At 36.6% G+C, this 24,067-nt stretch overlaps 1 protein-coding gene and 1 pseudogene across 1 annotated transcript; one reads left to right on the forward strand and one right to left on the reverse strand.

Annotated features, from left to right (window-relative positions):
* Nucleotides 1–6,874: 6,874 nt before the first annotated feature.
* Nucleotides 6,875–7,837, reverse strand: LOC102812701 (olfactory receptor 52N2-like). The gene has a single exon (XM_006870209.1). The coding sequence runs from the start codon at nucleotides 7,835–7,837 to the stop codon at nucleotides 6,875–6,877; it is 963 nt and encodes a 320-aa protein (XP_006870271.1).
* A 10,067-nt stretch (nucleotides 7,838–17,904) lies between these two features.
* LOC102834339 lies at nucleotides 17,905–22,848 on the forward strand (annotated as a pseudogene).
* Nucleotides 22,849–24,067: the final 1,219 nt, after the last annotated feature.

Raw genomic sequence — 24,067 nt, forward strand, 5'->3', positions numbered from 1 at the left:
CAAATCATAAATGAAAAAATAAAATTAGCAGAAATGGCTTCAACAATGATGTGGCTTGTTTTCCTCTTATTATTGCACTTGATTTCCAAAAATACATTAATCCTGTGAAATGAAGAAGCTAAATTATACGATGCTTAAGGTTCCCCAGAGCCCTCATTCCCTGTTACTGCAGCATCAGTGAAGCCTGCGTTTGCATAAAGCCCAGGGTGTCACCAGACATGACTGGTCATTCTCCAGCATGCTGTTACGTTGGTCACGTCTTTTACTTCCCACTCCTGTCATTTTCTTTTTGAATCTGCCGGGCTCAGCGGCCCGGAGCTGACAACTTGGCGAGACCAAACAGCAAGACCAAGTGGGGGAGCAGACACACCATGGAAAACCGCCACAGGAACCTCTATGCCAGTGGTTCAAGGAGCTGTGGTTCTAGTTGTTGTTGTTGTAAGTGCCGTCAAGTCAATTCTGACCCAGAGCGACCCTGTATAGGGTTTCCAAGGAGCAGCTGGTGATCTTGAACCACCAACTCGGCAGTTTAAACGACTTTGCAGTCTGACACATTAGACCACAGCGCCACAGCAACGTAGTGGATTATTCTGTCATTGCTTCTTAAAGTGAGTTATACATTGGTAAACTGCTGCTGTCTTTGAGGCACTGTCCCTATTAACTTTTCATAAAACATCAGGGATATCACCATTCTTCTATTCAAGCTTCACCATAAATTCGATGTTTATTCCTACTTCACTTTTAGCAGAATTTATATTGCTCTGGTAGAGGGTTTTTTCCAAGTAAATTTTTTATCCTTCCTAGTGTCTTAAACTCGATCTGGTACAGATAAGTTAATTACCAATAAATAAATAAATAAATTGAAATCCATATTTTTTTAATAACGTGCATTTTCCATGAAATCTTTGACCATCCCTCATATTTACCAATTGAGGTCAAGTACCTACATTAATTAATTATACAATAGACTTTTTGCTTTTTTTGCTCTCTCTTATATCATTCATTTATCTTTCTATCTTTTCCTCATTTTTTGTTAATACGTATTAGGAGTTTTGTGGACCTCTTTTAAGAGACTCATGTCTTTTATTCCCCAATTCAACACTAATTGAGACACACAGGAGGCATTAAAATTGACACAAAATGTCAACAATTTTATAATATACACTTGGGAGAATAAGGCTTTATCTGTTTCTGTCGTAGACAAATATAAACCTCTGCACAAGGTCTTGGCCACTAATGGCATCAATGTAGGGATTTAAGAATGGATAGTTTGTTAGACAGAGACAATGAAAGAGATGGAGGTCAAAGTCAAAGGTAACAGATACTTATATTCAATGGGATGAGGGTAAGGACAATAAGATTGTTATCCCAAAGTAAGTCCCTATACTTTAAGTAATAAGAGGTGAAGAATAATTGCCCCCACCCAGCATCTCCTCTCTTTCTTGTCTTAAAATTATTGTTATTTTTCATGGATACTATAATCTTATTTCCACTGCCATTGAATTGGTTCCAAGTCATAACCTTATGTTGTTGTTAAGTGTCGTTGAGTCGGTTCCGACCCATAGAGACCCTGTATAGGGTTTCCAAAGAGCAGCTTGTGAGCTTGAACCACTGACCTTGCAGTTCAAACGGATTTGCAGTCTGGCACATTAAGCCACAGTGCCACACCAGGACTCCCATAACCCTATAGGATGAAATAAAACTGCTCCATAGACTTCAAAGTTGTAATTCTAACAGAAGGAGACTAACACATTTTTCCTCCATGGAGTGACTGGTGGGTTTGAATGACTGGACTGTTGGCATCAGCAGAGGGAGACCATGAGAGTCTCTCCTAAATTTCCCCCTTTCCTCCTTCTCTCCTCCTATACTTCTTTCTCCTCTGCTCATTTCCTCTTCTTTATTTTCCTCTTTTAGTACCCTAAAATCTCCAGCTTCAACCAAAACCACAGGTATTTTTATTTACTGTAGGACTCAGTAAAATGCCCCCTTTCACCTATACAACAGATAGATCTTCCTCCAAAGCACCACTTTTTATCGTCAACTCCACAAATGGTTTCCTATAAACTCCGTGTTCTCTTGGTATTTTGGAAGACTAGGATGTGCCTGGGCACATGAAAGTAGCATGGCCTGAAGAAAGAAACCTATGCCTTGAGCATCTTACATAAAAGTACCTCACAAGTAGATAGGTAAAACTATTCATTTCCCTTATTTCAAGAGAATCTGAGAGAAATATCCATGTCAAAAAGGCAAACAAATGACCAATGAGTCAATTAGAGTTAACCAAATTTATTAAGTGAGGAACTCTTCTGAGCAGGGATCACCCATCTTGAAAATGATGAGCAACACAAGTTTACAGTTACAGTGCCCTTTAAACTTCAACAAATAAGTATCCTGCTTTTTGCTTTGATTGGTTAATAGCATTCGATTTTCCTTTTGTTTGGGGAAACTTGGTTACTGAATGCAAAAATGGCTTATCTTAACCGGATGAATGTTACTTCAAGACAAGTATGGCTGCCTCATGCTAATTCATGTTGATAAGGAAAACTTGTCTAAGTTTTGATTCTTCTAATCGTTCTTGTTTCTTGTAAATGGGCTTCTGACTAATTTTTGTATTGCTGTTGGCCCAGCTGAGTCATTTTAAACTCTTCCTCTGTAAAGGAGTCCTGGTGTGGCGCTGTGGGTTAAGGCACTGAACTGCAAATTCGTTTGAACCGCAAGGTCAGTGGTTCAAACTCACCAGCTGCTCTTTGGAAATCCTTTACAGGTCGCTATGAATTGGAACTGACTCAATGACAGTTAACAATAACAATGACACCTCCATTTTGACACAGACCAATATCAAACCTGTTTCTCTTTCCTGAAATACTTGTGACCATATTGTCAAGTATGAAAGTCAGTCTTAAAATCAAGATTCTCTTCTTAAATCATTCCTAAAATAGTTAAGTAATCTTTGGGCAATCTTGTTTATTTTTCAGTTTTTCTATAAAACAGCTTTGGAAATAGCTGTAAGCTTTCTCAAGAGACAATCCATGTTGATGGCAATTTTTTTTTTTTTTTTTAATGCAATGATTGTTAAATTTCTCATGTATTGAGACTGAGAGGCATAAATTAGGGAAGGAATGAGATAAAAGTCCAGTTGTCAATTTGCTAATATGCTGTCTGTTTCATAAAACACATTGTTTGTAGACACTTATGAGAGGAAGCAGGTTAGATGAAATGTTTACTGCCCTTTGTGTCTTCCCACTTGTGTTGAGTTCGTTTTGCTTTCTTTATCTCTGCACATTCACATATACCACCAATCTGAAATGTTTAGGCAAATGGTCTGGAAATTCTGCAAGAGCAAGATACTTCCCACTATTCAAATATTACATTGTCATTTTCTTCCTTTTCCTGTCCTCTGTGGAAATTAACAGCCCTTATAATTTGGACTTCTGGTCTGTCTGTAGGATCAGCCCTGGACTGGGAACTGCTAGATCGGCAGTTTAAAGCCACCAGCAGCTCCTCGGAAACTCTATCCAGGGTCTCTGTAAGTCATAACCAACTTGACAGCACTTAACAACAACGTGTTTTGAAAGGAACCCTGGTGTAGCACTGTAAGATAAGCATTGGACCACAATACCAATTATAAATGCAATTAGCATTTCAAATTCACCAGCTGCTCCTCAGAAATCCTATTCAGGGTTGCTATGAGTTGAAACCAATTGGACAACAACAACAAATAATTTGAAAGTAAATAAAGTTGCACTAAATTGAATTCTGGCTATAAGTATCTTTGCACCGGGTCTTGGTTCTAGATCGAATCAAATCATTCGATGTCTATGTAAGAGGGATGGATCTTTTTCTTCTGTACCTATTGACCTGTGTCTCACTCACAACACATTGTTTCTAGGGAAAGAGATAAAATTTGAAACAATGCTGTTTTTTCTTCTACCTCTTTTTTTTTTTTTTTCCCCATCTCTTTCCTTCCTTCTCCCCTCCTCCTGTTTTCTTTCTCTTCTGTCCTTGCTCTTTTCTTTTTTCTCCTCTCTTTCCTTCCTTACTCCCTCTCCTTTTCCTCCCGTCCTCTGCCTCCTCCATTTTCTCCTCTTTGATGTCTTCTATCCTTTAAGTGTGTGGGTCATCCCATTAATAGTGAGTAGAATTTCCACTTACCTTATAATCATCTTAAATTTCCACTTACCTTATAATCATCACCACTTACCTTATAATCATCTTAAATTTTCACTGATTCTGGCCTGCTGACCCTAATTCAATTGTATCTTAGTTCCGAAGTTATGATTTGTCATGATTATCCATAACTGTTTATATTTGTTATAGAGAAAATGAATAAAATAAATTGGAGGTTGTTAGGTGTCTCAAATCAACTTGTTATTTTTTATTTCTCTAGATTTTAAGCCTATTCTGATTGTATTTTGTTGCTGTTGCTGTTGTAACTTCTCTTTCCAACTTCTACGTACTGCATAGACCTAATGCCATTTTTATTTAATAATATTCATTATTTTTATAAGTATTCTGAAATTTAGATCATTTTGCTGCTTTCATAGTTCAATTTCTTCATCTATAAAACAGAGATAATAAAACCTATTCCATAGCGTTGATGTAAAAGGTAAATGAAATAATATTTGTGAAACATTTTTATACTTCCTGACAAATTGCATACATTTTATAAATAACATTTTAGGAGAAGTAATTTCTTGATTTATTTGACAGTGTTTTGATATGGTTTCAGTGCAAATACCCTAATGAATAAAATGTTCCCAGTACAAAAATATAATTGCAAGATACAACAAATTTATTAATGACAAGCTACTCAACATCTTACAATTTATGCTAGATAGAGTCACTTTTGGAGTCCTGGTGTTGCCCTATAGGATAATGCACTGGACCTCAAGGTCAATTTGAAACAAAAGGTGAGCAATTCAAACCCACCAACCACTCCTTGGAAACCCTATACAGAGTCACTGTGAGTTGGAATTGACCCAACAGCATTTAACAAAAACAACAACAAAGTCACTTTTGAAGTCCTGGTATGCCACTGTAGAATAAATATTGGATTGCTAACCAGTTGATGGTTCAAATCCACCAGCCACTCCTTGTAAACCCTAAACAGGGTCACTATGAGTCAGAACCAACTTAATGACATGTAACAATAACAGGGTCACTTTTATAATGTTAGATTTTTTTTAAATGTAATGTTTTGCTTCCAAACATGTATAAATGTGTTGTAAAACTAATAGTTTGATAATTTTCACAGTAAGTTCATCAAATATACTAAAAACAAAAAGCCCAAACTCACTGAAATCAAGTTAATAGCAACCCTGCCCACAGTTTCTGAGACTGTATGTCACAGACCTCACACAAGGCCCCACTTGTCACAGGGACAATAACTACTTGGAGTCCAGATACAATGCACTGAAAAACCTAGGGCAGACCACCGCTGAACAGCACCTCTAGATAAGAGCCATGGCAGTACAACCAAGGTTCACATGGGAATTTATTGAAGCAAGTAAACAAGATTAGGGGAGAGTATGCGAAAGTGGGAGAGAATTTTTCTGGTGGGGAGTGGAGGATGAACATGCTGACCTTACACAAACTTGTTTTCTTGCTTTCTGGAAGACTAAGCTGCTAATATACCAAGGCCGTGTCTGCTGTTTCCAGTATGTGCTGTTTCCAATACTATTGTCAGATGAACCCCTCTGACGTTTCCTGGAGGGGCTGCCATGCCCCCTTTCATCAGGGACTCTAGCTTCTGGTCAAATCCTGAGTCCCTACAGCTGTAAATCTTTACTGCAGGAAAAAGTCTCACCTTTCTCCTGAGAAAGGTTTGAAGTGCCAACACTGCCTAGCAGTCCAGTGCTTATCGTATAGCATCACTAATAGGGCTCCTATTCTTTGGCTATAGCATAATATTAAGAATATATCCTTCATATTAACAGATCATAGGAATTCAATTTTCATCAACATAACTACTCTACCTGCATATCTATTTATATTCATTTTTTGATCACATTCTTTTATTATTCCAATTATCTTTTGGGCAGTGGATGCTCTTCTTCTTTCTCCTTTTATATTCAATATTTCCACACTTACAATTCCATCCCCATTTCTTTTTTATTGCTTGTTTCCAGAAATCTAAATAAGGTATTTCTTTCTCCGCTGTCCCTGATCACACCTCTCTCTCTATATATATATATATATTTATATATATCATTATATATATCCTTGCTTGGCAAATGATACTTTTTTTTTTTTTTTTTAATTCTTCTTGTTATTAATTCCCAGGAGTACTTTCCAGATTGGGATGAACTCCAGTCACCATACCTACTTCAGTTTAATTTTTATACACACTGGCATATTACTATGTATCTGAATAATTGCCTAGGCAGCAGATTCTCAGAGATAACTGCAAATGCGAAGGATAAGATATGATAAGATATGATATGCTCTACATAAATGTGGACCTCTGGAATTCAGCACACTTGGGAAGAATTTTGTGCTTCCCTGCTGAGCATAGAAGAACAGACTTCTGACCCTTGTCCAATCTTCTGGAGTATTTCCAGGTTATCCGATATTCTTTATTCTTTCCTATTTGCTTTCCCATAAACCTTTTACCCAGACTAAAGGTTTTACTTGACATTACATATGCTGACTATGCCATCATATGTGTCTCTAATACAAATTCTTAGTGGTGGTGGTGGTCGTGTGCTGTGAAGTAAAAATTCTTAAACTGTTTAGTGCACTTTATGGAAGAAAATCCACAGGTATTTTATCCTGTAATGAGCTAAGTTTTACTGAATTTTGCATTTGCTTTCTTCCTCTATAGCTTTTTTCATTTTTTATCTTTATGCTAATTGAAGAGTTATATATCACATATTTATCTCAGAGTCAAAATATCTTTCTCTTTAAAGAACAATTTGATTACTCCTTCACGGATCTGCTTGGTCTTCACTCCATAGACAATTGGATTCAAGGTGGGAGGCAGCAAAAGGTAGAGGTTGGCAATAAAAATGTGGATGTGATGAGGTATGGTGCGTCCTCCAAAGCGGTGAGTGAAGAAGTTAAAGAAAGCTGGGACATAGGTGATGACAATAGCACATATGTGTGATGTACAGGTGCTGAAGGCTTTGTGGCGAGCATCAGAAGATGACAGATTCAGGACAGCACGAATGATCATGGTGTAAGACACAGAGATACAGACCATATCAAATCCCCCGATCAATATGGCAGCTATAAGACCATAGATAGCATTAATCTTGACATTGCCACAGGATAATTTGGCTACAGACATATGATCACAATAGGTATGGTGTATAAGGTTGCCCCTGCAATAGGGAAGGCGCTTGATCAGGAAAGTGAATGGAATCATGAGCAATACACTTCTCATGAAAGTGGCAAGCCCAACTTTGGTAATTACGGTATTGGTAAGGATAGTGGCATATCGTAGAGGGTAGCAAATGGCCACGTAGCGGTCCAGAGCCATGAGCATAAGCACCCCAGACTCCATGCCTGTCAGCATGTGTATGAAAAACATCTGCACAAGGCAAGCATTAAAGTCAATCTCCTTGAGACTAAACCAAAAGATACACAACATATTGGGGACAAATGAAGTGCACCCACTTACATCTGTAATTGATAGTAGGGCTAGAAAGTAATACATAGGCCTATGTAGGACCTCCTCATGGCTGATGAGATAGATTAGCCCAAAGTTCCCCACTACAGCGATGATGTACATGAAACAGAAAGGCAGGGAGATCCAGATGTGTGCAGCTTCCAACCCAGGAATCCCATTGAGGATGAAGTATCTTGGTGTCAGACTGGAGCTGTTGGCCCTATGCATGATGATCAACTGGAAGGCATGTTATTCTCTGTATTACTAGAGCTGTCCTATATAAGAAATGAACACTGCTGTTATTTTCAGTCAGAGAAAAAGAACAAGTATTTTGCACAATATGAATAATAGATTTAAGATAAATTTCATCTCTTTGTACCCAAATTCTTGGATTGTGCTAAGTGCTTTTGGTCCTGTTACTGAATCAGAATGAAAAATTCCTTTACCACTGTAGCAATTCCAACTCCTGTTGATCCCATGTGTTGCAGAATAGAACCACTCTAAGTGTTTTCTTGGCTGTAAGTTTTATGGAAGCAGATTGCCAGACCTTTCTTCTGTGGTACTGCTGGGTGGTTTTGTACTCCCATCCTTTAGGTTAGTAGATGAGCACAAGCAGTTTGTGTTACCCAGTGATCTAACAGAATGGAGACATAGCAAAGCTTTGTCTGGCTTGGTTTTATGCTGCAAATTATGTCTATACAGGTTCCTGAGTTGGAATCAACTCTATGGGTTTTTTGTTTTGTTTTGGTAGGGTTTTTTTTTTTTTGGTAGTTTGTGTATATATATAATAAAACTATTGCCATTGAATCCACTCTGACTCATAACAATCCCATGTGTTACAGAGTACAACTCTCTCAAAGGGTTTCCCTGGTTGTAGACATTAGAGAAGCAATGTGTGCCAGACCTGTCTTCCTTAGAGCCACTGAGTAGGTTGGAACTGCCAACTTTTAGCTTAGCAACCAATCACAAACCACTCATGCTACCCAGACTTTTTGGTCTATATGTTGTTGTTAAGTGCCATCAAATAGGTTCTGACCCATAATGATACTGTATAGGGTTTCCAAGGAGTGACTGGTGAGTTTGAACTGCTGACTTTGTTGTTCAAACTGACTTTGCAGTCCAGTGCATTAGTCCACAGCGCCACACCGGTATATTTCCAGTACAGCCACTAATGTTTGTTTTTGTGCCCTTGGCCAAGTTCCAAATTATCAACTACTTTAAATAATCTTGGTTCTCTTCTCCCGCATCCCACCCCAATGCATAGTTTTTCTTTCTCCAAGAAGTTTCTTCATGTGTACAGGTGGCTATAGTCAATTAAATATGTGAGCACCAAAATACTTTATAAGGAGCCAGCCTCAAGGTCAGCAGTTCGAAACTACCAGCGGTTCCACAGGAGAAAGATGAGGCGTTCTGCTCCCGTAAAGATTTACAGTCTCAGAAACTCTGTGTAGGGTTACTATGAGTAGGAACAAACGCCATAGTACTTAACAACAACAAAAATATTTTATTGGACTCAAACTAGTCTAAACCTGGCAAGTCTAAAATTTTCAAGTTATAATTATCAAGAACAAAGGCCAGACTACAAATTCCAAAATATGGCCATGTGTAATTTTTAGTGTATCTCTAATGGTTTATTTCTGGTAAACATGAAACATTTTTGTATTATTTGCAGTTAGCTAATAGTATTGTTAAAGCCAGTTCTCAAAGGGTCTATTGATTATCATCAAATTTCTACATAGGTATGCACAGAATTTGTAGTAATCATACTTTCATATTTTCATTTGGTGTATTGTTTTTCGTCCTCAAATAACTATGGAAAAATTATATTGGAAATAAATAGAATCCTTATTAATTAATATATTTTTTGAGAACTGTTATGTTTTCATTCCTTTTTCCATTATTTGGAACATGAATATAGCTTGAAATCTTTCCTGATTAAAATAATAAGACTATAGGGTCTTTTATTAGTGTTTTTGAGAAAATTCTTCTTTATCTTATATTTTTAGAAACTTTACCTTAGTTCTTGCTTGTTCTTATTAACTTAAGTTACTCATTTTCCAAAGCATGGTACATTTCAATGCATTTTACACATTATCTGTTACTGGACTATAAAACACAAAATAGGCATTTCGAATCCACCAAGGAATCCAAGAGAGACATATGAGACCTTCTGCTCCCACAAAGATTTGCAGCCTCGGAAATCCTATACAGGGTCTCTATGAGTTAGAACCAACTCAATGATCCTTAACAAAACAACATATTCAATATAACATGTTAACAGCTTATACTGAAGTATTCATTTTAATACTTTCTCTCTCTTTTTTTTTTTTTATGATTTAGTCTAGAGTATTCTGGTGGTATAATAAGTTACAGGTTGATTCACTAATCCTAATTTCAACAGTTCAAATCCACCAACTGATCCATAGGAGAAAGGTGAGGCTGCCTGCACCCATAAAGATTTACAGCCTCAGAAACGCTATACAGGGTCACTATGAGTCAGAACTGACTCCACAGCACACAATTCTATAATAATAGAAGCCTTGGTAGTGTAGTGGATCGTGAGCTGGACTGCTAACTGCAAGGTCAGCAGTTTGAATCTCCCAACCGTTCTGAGGGAGAAAGATGAGGCTTTCTGCTCTCATAAAGATTTAGAGCCTCAGAAACCCTATACATGGTCACTGTAAGCGGGAACTGACTTAGTGACCCACCGCCACCACCACCATTCTATAGTAGTTGTTTTTTTAAGCACTAGTTTTCATCATAAAAGATTTTTCAGTTGATGTTATATAAAAAGGTAAATGCAAGTAATTCCAGTGGAGGCATAAAGAGGGTCTGAAAAGTGCCTACTTTGCTCTGGTAGTCGAGACTAAAAACTACTAACATTTTGACTTGAGTCTTGCCCTTTTTTATACCAAAAATTTCTTTAAACTGTCATCAGTTCTAATTTTCTCTATGTTTTAACTACACCGACTCACCACTTTTTGACATGATTAGAACACAAACATCAGCATATTAATCAAAAACTGATATTAGGGAAAATTAAAGAGGAGCACAGTAGATCACAAAATGGGGGGGTGACACCATTACATAACTGCCAAATCACATCATCACATATTGGCCCAATTACATTATTACGTAATTACCAAACCACTGAGAACCGTGGCCCAGCCGATTTGACACAAAACCTTAACCATTACAGCCAGTGTTAGTCTCGCTTCCTGCCTCAGTATTTATAGTCCTCAATGTGCAAAATAGTGGGACAATAGATTTTTAACTATTTTTAAAACAAAAATTATCAGATAATGTTATAAGCGAGGAGCTGTTGTTCAGTGCTGTCAAGTCAGTTCCAAATCATAGGCACCCTGTATAGAGTTTCTGAGGAGCAGCTGGTGGGCTTGAACCACCAACACCAGGACTTCAAGTGAAGAGCAGAAGCATTTATACAAGTTTTGTTGACACAATTTCCTTTCCCCTCTTCATTGTGTCTTCACTATTGTTTTATATAATATCTTGGTCTAAATAATGAATTAATTTTCTTTTTAAAAACATGACCATGATTGCAATTTATTATACAAATAATAGTATATCTATGTCATGTTCAAATTGGCAAGCTTATTTTTATGACTTCTAAAATGATCATTAGTTTTCTTTCTTCTTTTTACTCTGTTTCTCTCTATATATAATTAGAATTTCTTTATGATGATGTGTTAACCAAAGAGAACAAGTTTATGAGATTTCACAGAGATGTAGGGCAACCTCTTCCTCTCCTAAGATATGGTGCTATCCCTAAAACCATAATTCTTTCTACCCAGAGGACAAAATAAGGGTGAGAAAAAGAGACAAAGACAGAGAAGACACAGGTATGTAATGTACACTATTTCCTCTTCAAACTACCTCCTAAGGAAATAATCTCCCTTTTTTATAATTTTCAATCTTAAAGTTTGTGCTGAAATATTATTACCTCAAAGAAAAGGGAAATGCTATAACTCTAGAGTAGGCAGCCTTCTTTCTGCATAGAATAAGGGATAAAAATAGAGAGCCTGGAATGAAAGAGATTGAAGTTAAATTCTGGGTCTACTACAACCCTTTGAATGCAGCAACTCCAAACTACAATTTCCTTAACTCTAATTAAGGTCAATGGTTCGAAACTACCAACTGCTCCGCGGGAGAAAGATGAGGCTTTCTACTCCCGTAAAGATTTACACCCTCGGAAACCCTGTACGGGGTCGCTATGGGTCGGAACCGACTCGAAGGCACTTAACAACAACAACAACAACAACTAAAATACATTTATCATTAACTAGAGTAAACCATAGAAAATTTCAGCATAGCCTGGAACATAATAAACAAAATAGATAATACTATCACAACTAATGTCAATAATTTCATTATCATTATTTTGTTTATAAAATAAATGTAATTAAAATCATGTCTAGCCATTCTTCAAAACTTCTAGTGCAAAAGCCATTGTCATTACAACTGTGTACAAACCTCTACATGATTAGGACCCTTTTAAAAACTCAGGTTCTTTCTCCTGTGACTTTAACTCTGACTCTTTCAGTTTATCCATACATCTTAGAGATTTTTCAAACTCAATAAGCATGTGTGCACCTCAGGACCTTTGTACTTTTCAGTTTCACTCTCTCCCAAACTCTTCCTTAGGTATTACCATATGCATACTATACATGGCTTCTGGTCTCTACTCAGTGTGGCACAAAAGTGAAGTTTTCATTTTCTCCCAATTTAAAACCACACTACACTCTTGCCAATGTTAGTATTATGTATCTTACTTTCCAGTTTTTCTTTACAACCATTAGTGTTGTCTATTATCCTTTATTTGTATGTAAAATCTCCATATGCAGTGATTTTTGTCTATTTTGTTCACTGCTGTGAACATGTAGTTCTTGCATGTAAAATAGCTATTGACACAATAAAAATGTGGGAATAAATAAATGATTCAATAGAGAAATAAACTTTAATCCATCTTTCTGGTCCTCCTGATTGTACATAAGGATCTTAATAAGTTAGATGCATATTAAAAATAAGAGTGCATCTGAAGAAAGGCAAACATAATATTATGATAATCTGAACTCTTGAAGATTAAAAAAAAAATAAGTTGGAGATATTTACAATTGATTGGCTAAATGGGTGGCTCAGTGATTAAGTGCTACATTACTATCTGAAAGATTGGCAGTTTGAACCTACTAGTAGTTTCAAAGGAAAAATATTTGGCAATCTGCTCCCATAAAGATTATAGCCAATGACCTCTTTTAAGGCATGTCTAATCTGTCACATAGAATCGCTGTTAGTCAGAACTGACTCAAGGCTACACAACAGTATATGGAGTAGATGCATATAATTGTCTCTTGTGTTACTTTGCATGCCACAGTTTAGCAGTTCAAATTCACCAGCCACCCCAAGGGGGAAAGATGAGGCTTTCTACTCCCATAGATTTATAACCTCGGAAACACCTCATAACATGGATGAACTGGCACAGAACAACAAAACAATAAGGGCATATATATGATAAATAGGAAAAGTTATAGAAAAGTAGACTTGAGTTCAAATAATAGTGAACTTATTCATGCATTGGAATCATAGTGTTGGTGAAGAGTATAGAAAGCACCAGGGACAGCCAGAAGAGCAAACAAATCTGTCTTAGACGTACAAACAGAATGTTCCTTAGAAGCAAGCGTGGTGAGACTTCATCTCTCCTACCTTGGGCATGTTAAGGAGCTCTGGTAGTGTAGTGGTTTCGAATCAAGCTGCTAACTTCAAGGTCGGCAGTTCGAAATTACCAGCTGTTCCACCTGAGAAAGATGAGGCTTTCTGCTTCCATAAATATTTACATCCTCAGAAACCCTGTAAGGGTCACTATGAGTCAGCATGTTATCAGAGGGACCAGTCCCTGGAGAAGGACATAATGCTTGGGAAAATGGAGAATCAGTTAAAAAGAGGAAGACCCCCAACAAGATGGATTGACACGGTGCCCAAACAATGTTTAATATTCTTAATTTCTCTCTCCTAAAGGCAGTTTGCAACTCTATTCATCTCAGAAGACTACAAAAATAAGATAATTCAGAGTGTTCTTTATTCAACCATGCTCTTTTTGAAATTCCACCTATTTAGAAGTAGGGATGCCTGCTCATTAAATATATATATATATATATTATTTCTCCTTCAGAATCATGCAAACTCACCTTGTTGTCAAATGTTTTAAATCCCTGTTCATGACTGATACTACCCAGAGACATTTATACTGCATTCGGTTAGGAAACTTATATATCAACACTTACCAGATTCTCAGGGGACTTTACAAGCAAAGGGACAAAAAATTGTTTGTGGCTTCTAAGATAGATGTCCCATAGGTCTCTGGTAGTGGAGGAATCAACTTTTAGTCTTGCTTAAACTATATTTAGAACATATTTGAGCTTAGAAAAGGGTTCCACTGAATTATAAACATGGCATTTGATCTTATTTTTCAGACAATGTCTTTAATATAGTTTTAGACAAATGGTACATAGGAGTTTCAAAGCTTTCTCAAAAAAATATTAAGAATAAACACGTTCTCAGTTTTTGGGTTCATTTTACTCTTTTGGTGAAATCTTTCAAATGCATATAAGTGTCTAATTTTTAGGAGGTACCAGTAAGTTTGTATTCTGCTGTTTGTATGTTTTCAGTTGTGTTTTACGATGTATTTATGGCATGTATCAGAGTCAATAAGCTTGTCCCTATTTTTTGCATTGATGACTTTTATAATTCTAGGTTTTACATTTTGGGTCACTATTACTTGGAACTGACTCAATGGCACTTAACAACAAGATTTAGATCTTTGAGCCATCTTAAGCTCTTTTTTGTATATTGAAGGCTGCAGTCTTTGAACTTTATCAGTAAGTGCCTGAAATATTTCAGCAAACAAGATCTTATCTGTAAATCACAGGTTGTTAATCTGTCTTCCTCCAATCCTGATATGTTCATCTTCATATAGTCCAGTTTCTTGGTTTATTTGTTCCATGTACAAATTGAATAAATATGGTGAAGGACACAACACTGATGCAAACATTTCCTAATTTCTTCCCTTGGTCTATTTGAATGTCACCTCTTTAACTATGCACATGCTCCACATATTGTCATTGTTAGGTGCCAGGGAGTCAGTTTCAATTCATAGTGACCCTATGTACAATAGACCATAAATAGCATTAAGTTTTCTAGAACGCCATATAAGCACCATTAAGTGTTTTTATCTCAAACAAAATTTTACATACTTGTGATATTAATGATGTTGTTCAATAATTTCTGCAATAGCCTGGACCATCTCCCTTTGAATTAGGAGAGAATATACATATCTTCCTGTTGATTGGCCAGATAGGTCTCTTTCAAATTTCTTGGCATACAAATTTGAGCACCTCTAGACTTGCATTCATTTGTTGAAACATCTCAGTTAGTATTCCGTAAATTCTGGGAGCCTTGTTTTTCATCAAGGCTTTCACTGCAGCCTGTATTTCTTTCTTTAATACTATTGGTTCACGGTCATACGCTATCTCCTTAAAAGGTTGAAAATGTACCAATTCTTTTTGGTACAGTGTTTTTGTGTATTCTTCCTATCTTCTTTTGATGCTTCTTCAATATTTTGTCCATACCAAACCAAAACCAAACTCACTGCCATCGCATCGATTCCTACCTATAACAATCCTATATCAGGTTAACCAGACTGTAAACCTTTAAACCTTTAGAAGGAGAATACAGTCTCACCTTCCTTTTGTGGAGTGACGGGTGGGTTTGAAAGGCTGATTTTGTGGTTAGCAGCCCAATGTCTAACTCGTAGCACCACCAAGGATCCTTCAAAATTATGATCCAGGCTTGAATATTTTTTTCAATTCTTTCAGCTGGAGAAGTGCTATGCATGTTCTTCCCTTTTGGTTTTCTAACTCCATGTCTTTGTATATTTCGTTATAATATTTTACTTTGCCTTCTAAAGTTACCCTTCAAAACCTTATGTTCAGCTCTTTATAATTTTTTGCTTTCTCTTTAGCTTCCACACATTCTACAGAAAATTTAACAGTCTTTCCTGACATCCATTTTGGTCTTTTTTTTTTTTTTTCAAATCTTTTTAATGTATGATATCCTTGATGCCATTCCACAGCTCATCTGGTCTTTGGTCACTAGTGTGTTCAATGTGTCCTATCTGTTCTTGAAGCAGTCTTTAAATTCAGATAGGATTACTCAAGGTCATATTTTGACTCTTATGGACTTGTTTTACTTTTCTTGAACTTCAACTTCAACTTGCATATAAACAAGTGGTAGTCTGTTTCACAGTTGGCCCTTTACCTTGTTCTGACTGATGATATTGACCTTCTCCATCATCTTTTTCCACAGATTTATTCTATTTTATTCCTGTGTATTCCATTCAACGAGGTCCACAGTTATAGTCACTGTTCATGCTGTTGAAAAGGTATTTGCAATGAATAAGTCCTTGGTCTTTCAAAATTCTATCATGCAATCTCCAGTGTCATTTCTATCACCAAGACCATGTTTTCTAACTACTAATCTTTCTTCGTTTCCAATTTTTGCATTCCAGTAAACAGAATTATCAATGATTCTTAATTGCATGTTTGATCAATTTTAGACTGCAGAAATTGGTAAAAATCTTCAATTTCTTCATATTTCATTAATGGTTGGCGTGTACATTTGAATAAGTCATATTTATTGATCTTCCTTGTAGGTGTATGGATATTATACTATCACTGACAGCATTGTAATTCATGATAGATCTTGAATATTCACTTTATAAATGAAGGTGATGCCTGATGCGTTTCTGTTCAATTTGTCTTTCTTAGCATAATTGACCATATGAGCGTCAGATTCACAATGGCTAATACCAGTTCATTTCAGCTTAGCAATGTCTAGGATGGAGTCCTGGTGTGGTGCTGTAGGTTAGGCACTAGACAACCACAAGATCAGCCACGCAAGCTCACCAGTCACTCCTCAGAAACACTATGAGTTGAACCTAGTCTACAGTACTTAACAACAACAACAATGCCTAGGATATCAATCTTTATGTGTTTCATTTCATTTTTGGTGATTTCCAATTTTCCTAAATTCATGCTTTGTACATTCATCATTCTGATTATTAATGTATGTTTGTATCTCTTTCCCCTCAATTTGAGTCATGCCATGTTGGCAAATGAGGTTTCTGAAAGCCTTTCTCCATTCATGCCATTAAAGTCAACTCTATTGTGTGGTGCTGTGAGTTAATATGCTGGACTACAAAGTCCATTTGAAGCACAAGGTCAGCAGTTCAAGTTCCCCAGATGCTCCTTGGAAACCCTATACAGGGTCGCTATGGGTTGGAAGAAGTGCAGCCAGAGTGCTCCTTGGAGGCCAGGATGGCTAAGTTTCGTCTCTCATACTTTGGACATATTGTTCGGAGGAAACAATCATTGGAGAAGGATGTCATGCTGGGTAAGGTGGAGGGTCAGAGAAAACGAGGAAGACCCCCAACGAGATGGATCAGCCAGGTGGCATCATTGATGGACTCAAGTGTGGCAGTGGTAGTGAGGTTGGCCCAGGATCGGACATTGTTTCGTTCTGCTGTGCATGGGGTCGCTATGAGTGGGTTCCGACTCGATGGCACCTGACAACAACAACATGGGTTGGAACCAACTTGATGGCACTTAACAACCCCAACAACTTTGAAGAGGCAGCTCTATTGATAGTTATATTTTTACCAATCTGTGGTACTCATCTTCCAACAGCACTATGTCAGCCCATGTTCTGTTGTTATTCATAAGATTTTTAGCACCCAGTTTTAGGTAGTGGATTATTAAGTTTTTCTTTTTACTTGGTCTTAGTCTGCAAGCTCCACTGAACCCTGTCCTTCATGGGTGACTTTACTGGCATTTGAAATGCCATTGATATAGCTGCCAACATCTCAGTAACACACAAGCCACCACAGACAAAAAAGTGGCAGACAAGTGGTGGAATTATGAGGGATTATCTTTTTAACATATTGGTAAACTTATTTTTTAATGTTAACACTTCAGTTTTTTATAAAATATAATGGCCTGTATATTTTCTTGCTTATAATGTCTTAAAGTTTGGGTATTGAAGTTATATGGTCTCATATAACAAGTTGGCAAGTGATTCATCTTTCTTTTGTCTCTGAAATAGTTTGTTATTTCTTCTTTAAATATTTATAAGCATTCATCGTTGTGTCTGCACTTGGAGATTCCTGGAAATCATTTAATTACAGATTTTATGTCTTGAATATTAAGAATTCTTTTGTTTTGGTAATCATGTATTTTGAAGGTTTTGATTTATCTGGTCCCTCCTGACAATATGTTCCAAGTATGAAAGATGAAGTCTGGCCATCCAGGCTTCCAAGGAGCACTCCAGCTATATTTCTTCCAACACAGAATTATTTGTTCTTTTGGAAGTCCATGGTACTTTCAATATTGTCCTCCAACACCATAACTGAAATGCATCAATTAGTTCTTCTACGGTCTTCCTTATTCATTGTCCAACTTTCACATACATATAAATTGAAGCTATTGAAAATATCATGACTTGTGTTAGGCACACTTCATGAGTATTTATGCAAGTTATGATAGAGCCATACAAACAGTTGTATATTTTTTAAAACCTGCTTCTAGTTCCTTTTGAGAGACATGCTCTTTAAAACAGTGACTGTGTTTATGCATCTGTGAGATTCTGTTCTGTGCTTGCTCCTTTTAGCCTAAGTAATGATTCAACTTCAGTTATCTTGCCTATGTCTCTGTTACAAACAGTAAGGATTTAACTCAATTGCATTATCTGTCAATTACCTTCTGTTTCTAATATTGCATATAGTTTCCTTCCCCCACTTGTTTCAATATCAATCTAGACATTTATGCCTTTGATTTTTGGTTTTTAAGATTATGCACAAGAACAAAGACTATTTCTAGGATGTAAAATACCTGTTAGGATTACTCTGAAAAGGAAAAGTTACTGAAACAAAGTGAAGAGTTTTTTAAAAAAATTATAAAATAATATTTCCTTAAAGCTCAAAACTTTTTATTTAAGTAGCCCACAAAATACTCAGAAAAATTATTTACAAAAGACTCAAACCTTTATTAGTCAGTATAAAATTCAAAAATAAAAAAAATTAAATGATGCTGGAAATCACATGACAGAATTTTACAAAACAAATGACAACTTCATTGTAAGTGCTTTTTTCAACAACTATACACACAGACTTCACCAGATGCAATATATGGGAATCAAATAGACTATATCGGTGGAAAGAGATAATCACTAGCCAATACAAGACCAGGGGCCAAGTAAGGGAAAGACACCATCAATTGCTCAGGTTGAAACTGAAGAAAATTAAAACAAGTCCATGAAAATCAAAATATGACATTGATTATATAATATCTGAATATAAAGACCATATTAAGAACAGATTTGAGGCACTGAATACTAATGACTGAAGACAAGAGAAGTTGTGGGATTATATCAAGAATATCATCCATAAATAAAGCATGAGATCATAAAAATAATTATAAAGAAAGAAAAGACCAAAACGAATGTCAGAAGAGATTCTGAACTTGCTCTTAAACGTAGCAAAGCTAAAGTGACTGGAAGAAATCATGAAGTAAAAGAACTAAAAATAAAATTTCAAAAGGCAACCAAAGAAGACCAAGTATTATAGCGAAATGTGCAAAGATCTAGAATCAGACAACTAAAAGGGAAGAACACAGTTAGCATTTCTAAAGTTGAGGAAACTGAAAAAATTAATTCAAATCTTGACAAAATATTGAAAAATTCAGGAAGCATCAAAAGAAGATAGAAGGAATGTACACAGTCAAGGTACAAAAAAGAATAAGTCAATATTCAAGACTTATTTCAAGAGGTAGCATATGCTCAAGAACTGATGATATTGAAAGAAGAAATCCAGGCTGTACCAAAGGCATTGGGGTAAAGTACATTTCCAGGAATTGACAGAATACAAACTGAAATAATTCTATAAACTGATGCAGCACTGGAGGTAATCAGTTGCCTATACTTAGAAATCTGGAAGAAAGCTCCCCGGCCAATTGGAAGAGAGTCATATTTGTGCCCATTCCAAAAAAAGGTGAACCAAAAGAAAGGAGAAATCAGAAAATATCATTAATAACACATTTTGATCACAAGTCACATTTTGCTGAAAGTAATTCAAAAATAGTTGCATTCGTACAATGACAGGGAGATGTCAGAAATTCAAATCAGATTTAGAAGAGTATGTGGAACAGGGATTCCATTGCTGATGTCAGATGGATCTTGACTGAAAGCAGAGAATACCAGAAAGACATTTACTTGTGTTTTATTGCCTATGCAAAAATTTTGACTGTGTGAATAATAACAAATTACGGATAGTGTTGTGAAGAATGGGAATTCTAAAGCATTTATTTGTGCTACTGCAGAACTTCTACATAGACCAAGAGGCAGTTATTCGAACAGAAGACCTGCAATCTTTTAATGAGTCTTCCTCCAATCCTGACATTCTTCTTCATAAAATCCAGCTTCTTGGTTTGTTTGTTCAGAGTACAGACTGAATAAATATGGTGAAAGGAGACAACCTTGACATATAGTTTTCCTGATTTTAAGTCATTCAATATTTTCTTGTTCTATTTGAACAACTACCTCTTGGTCTATGTACAAGACACAAATTCACATGCTGAAAGCAAAGAAGACTTAAAGCACTTACTGATGAAGGTCAAAGACTACAGCTTTCAGCACAAATTGCACTTCAGTGCAAAAACAGTGAAAGTCCTCATTACAGGACCACTAAATAATATCATGATAAATGGATAAAAGATTGAAGTTGTCAAAGATTTCATTACCTGGATCTACAATCAATGATGTGGAAGCAACAGTCAAAAAAATCAAATGATGTATTGTATTACACAATTCTGCTTTAAAGAACTCTTTAAATTATTGAAGAACAAAGATGTCACTTTGAGGATTAAAATATGCCTGACACAAGCCATGGTAGTTTTCAGTTGTATCATATGCATGCAAAAGTTGGACAATGAATAACCAAGACTTAAGAAGAATCTATGCATTTGGATTATGGCATTGACAAAGAATATTAACTGTACTTTACACCGCCAGAAGAACAAACAAATCTGATTTAGAGTAAGTACAGCTGGATTGCTTCTTGAAAGCATCAATGATGAAACTTCATCTCTGTACTTTGAACATGTTGTCAGGAAGGACTAATCCCTGAAAAATAACATTATGCTTGGTGGAGTGGAGGGTCAACAGAAAATAGGTAGGCCCTCAACAAGATGGATTGACACAGTGGCAGCAACAATGGACTCAAATGTCACAATTTTGCGGATGACATAGGACTGGACAGTGTTGTACAGAGGCTCACCGTGAGTTGGAATGATGTCAACAGCACCTAATAACAACAACAAAGACTAAAATCTTTGAGGTGGAAGTTCAAGTATGGAAAAAGAAAGTCAGTGGAGAATCCAAGATGGTAGACTAGGAAGATATGCCATCTAGACCTTTTACAACAAAGACTTGAGAAACAAAGTGAAACAGATCAGAATGAAAATCCTTAAATCCAATTTCCAAAAAAAAAACGTTGGGAAAGCAAATCAAATGCTGACAAGAGGAAGAGACTTAATAAAAATAGCAAACAAGGAGGTGTATAGAGTGGTGAACTGTCAAGTGGAACATCATAGTCATTTTGAATTAATATAACCCTGTATAGGGTTTTTAAGGCTATAAATCTTTATGGGAGCAGAAAGCTTCATCTTTCTCAAGCAGAGGTGATGGTTGATTCAAACTGCTGACCTTGCAGTTAACAGCCCATCACATGAACAACAACTACGAGGCCAACTGAAATTAGAAGAAAAACAAAGAAGAAACTAGTTGTTAATTTATTTCCCAGTATTTTGAACATCGCTTAGCTTAGTGTTTTTCTTTGTTTTTTTTTTTTCCTTAATCACTTATTTGAACCTGACACTACTGATACAGGCTCACTACTACTTTCCACTTACACCAGGGTAAGTCAAAAATATTACTACAAAATCATAGAAATACTTATTAAACAAAACTATCAAAAGGTGAAGTTATTGTTTTTTGACATGTTCTCCACCTAGATCTATACACTTCTGAAGGCAGTGTTTCCATCACACTAGCTCTTCCTACAAGAATTTTGCGTTCTGTGATTAACACCACATCAAAACAGCAACAGTGGTCCGTAAGGGCCCTTTGTCCTTCCCGCCCACTTGTCGTCCAACACCTCTGTGCCTTGCCGACCGCCGGTTCCGAACCCTCGCTGCAGCCGTCGCCTGCAGCTCAACAGCCCGTGCCACTACAGGCCCACAGGGAGCTGCAGTGCCTGGGCCAGATGGAGCACAACCTCCGCTGCAACGTCAAGAAGGAGGACCCCACGGACACCTGCACCCTGTCTGTGTTTGGTTTGCAGGCATGTTTGGTTTGCAGGCATGCTACTACCTGAGAGATGAGTTTCCTCTCCTGACAACCAAGCGTGTGCTCCATAAAGGTGTTTTGGAGGAGTTGCTGTGGTTTATCAAGGGATTCACCAATGCTAAAGAACTGTCTTCCAAGGGAGTGAAGATCTGGGATGCTAATATGCCTCAAAACTTTTTGGACAGCCTGGGATTCTCAACACTAGAAGAAGATTTAGGCCAGTATTTATGGCTTTCAATGGAGGCATTTTGGCACAGAATATAAAGAGATGAATTCAGATTATTCAAGTCAAGGAGTGGACCAGTTGCAAAAGGTTATTGATGTAATCAAAACCAACCCTGAAGATACAAGAATCGTCATGTGGGCTCCGAATCCAAAAAACATTCCTTAGATGGCGCTGCCTCCCTGCCATACCCTTTGTCATTTCTATGTGGTAAATGGTGTGAGCTGTCCTTCCAGCTGCACCAGAGGTCAAGAGACATGGGCCTGGGGGTGTCTTTTAACATCACCAGCTACGCCCAGCTCACCTACACAATCACACACTTTATGGGGAGGGCCTGAAGCTAGGTGACTTTGCATATGCCTTGGAAGATGCATATATTTACATGAATCACATTTAGCCCTTGAAAGTTCAGCTCCAGTGAGAACCAAGACCTTTCCTTAAGCTCAACATCCTATAAAAAGTTGAGACAGTTGATTATTTCAAAACTGAAGACTTTCAGATTGAAGGATACAATCTTTATCCAACTATTAAACTGGAAGTAGCTGTCTAGAGAGCCTGTCAAGGAGTTGATTCAAGGAGGATGTCAACTGCGAAGGATGGGGCTGGGGGCCCAGGCTAGAAAGTTCTTTTTGCTATAAAGGACAAAGGAATTAGGTCAAAACCCTGTTGCTTACCTATCATTAAAACGGCTTCTTCTTAAACATGCTGCCATTAAGAATATAACCATGCCAGTTCTTTCAATAAAAAAAAGGACTTGAGTTTGGTTAACTCATTGAGGATGTATGAAAGCACTGAAATTATGAATAATGTTAGGAAAGTGAACATTTATGTGTTCTTAACATAAACCTGTATATGCATTTCAAACCCTTATCTTTATTACGAAGGTCAGTGGCTTTCAAGAATCCTTTAACTATTCCCCCAAACTAGAGTAAACTGAATAACATCATCAATCATAATGTATAGTCTGATTATGAACATTTATTTGCTTTATATATTGTTATAATAAAACAATATTCTGCATTTGTCAGTTTTCAAACTCTTACTGCCATTTATCCAGTTCTTGCTTAAAGTAATTTCATGTAACTAATAAACACTCCCTAACAAATATTTGTTATTGTTTGAATACTACTCAGGGTTAGTATCTATATTTTAGAAATACTGACTAAAGTATACTTTGTCCTATTTACCTTTGACTCACCTAATTCTAGCTACCTTTTATCATTAAAAGTTACCAACCTCCTGGTGCTGGTGGTACAAGGTGAATGTTATTAATATTACTCAATTGTATGTTTATAGTTAAACTGGAAAACCTTTTGTTATACCTATCCCTCCACAATAAAATTTTTAAATGACAAAAACCAAACAAACGAAAAACAGCAACAGCATCCTCGAGGGACTCAAATCTTGTTCTTTGAGTTTTGGGGAACAAAATGAAGTCTGAAGGGGCATCAGGGATGTAGAGTGGGTAAGGTAATGCGTCCCAATGAAATTCTCACAGGACAGCCCTTGAAACCCTTGAAGAAAGAGCAGTTGCTTTGTTGTGATTGAAAAAAATTCCATGTTGTAACTTTCCTGATTCACTTATCTTCTATCTCTTTTTGAAAAAGAAATTTTATTTGTATAACTATAAATCCATATATGACAATGCTATTGGAAACGTATGGTCTGTGCACTTATTTAAGTAATTAGAAGAATACCTTGATGCAAAAATATTTACATTTATGTAAAATGAGAGAATAAACTAGGAGCTAGAAAAAAGGTTTAGGGTG

Source organism: Chrysochloris asiatica, unplaced genomic scaffold, assembly GCF_000296735.1.
Source record: "Chrysochloris asiatica unplaced genomic scaffold, ChrAsi1.0 scaffold00140, whole genome shotgun sequence".
Taxonomy (NCBI): Eukaryota; Metazoa; Chordata; class Mammalia; order Afrosoricida; family Chrysochloridae; genus Chrysochloris; species Chrysochloris asiatica.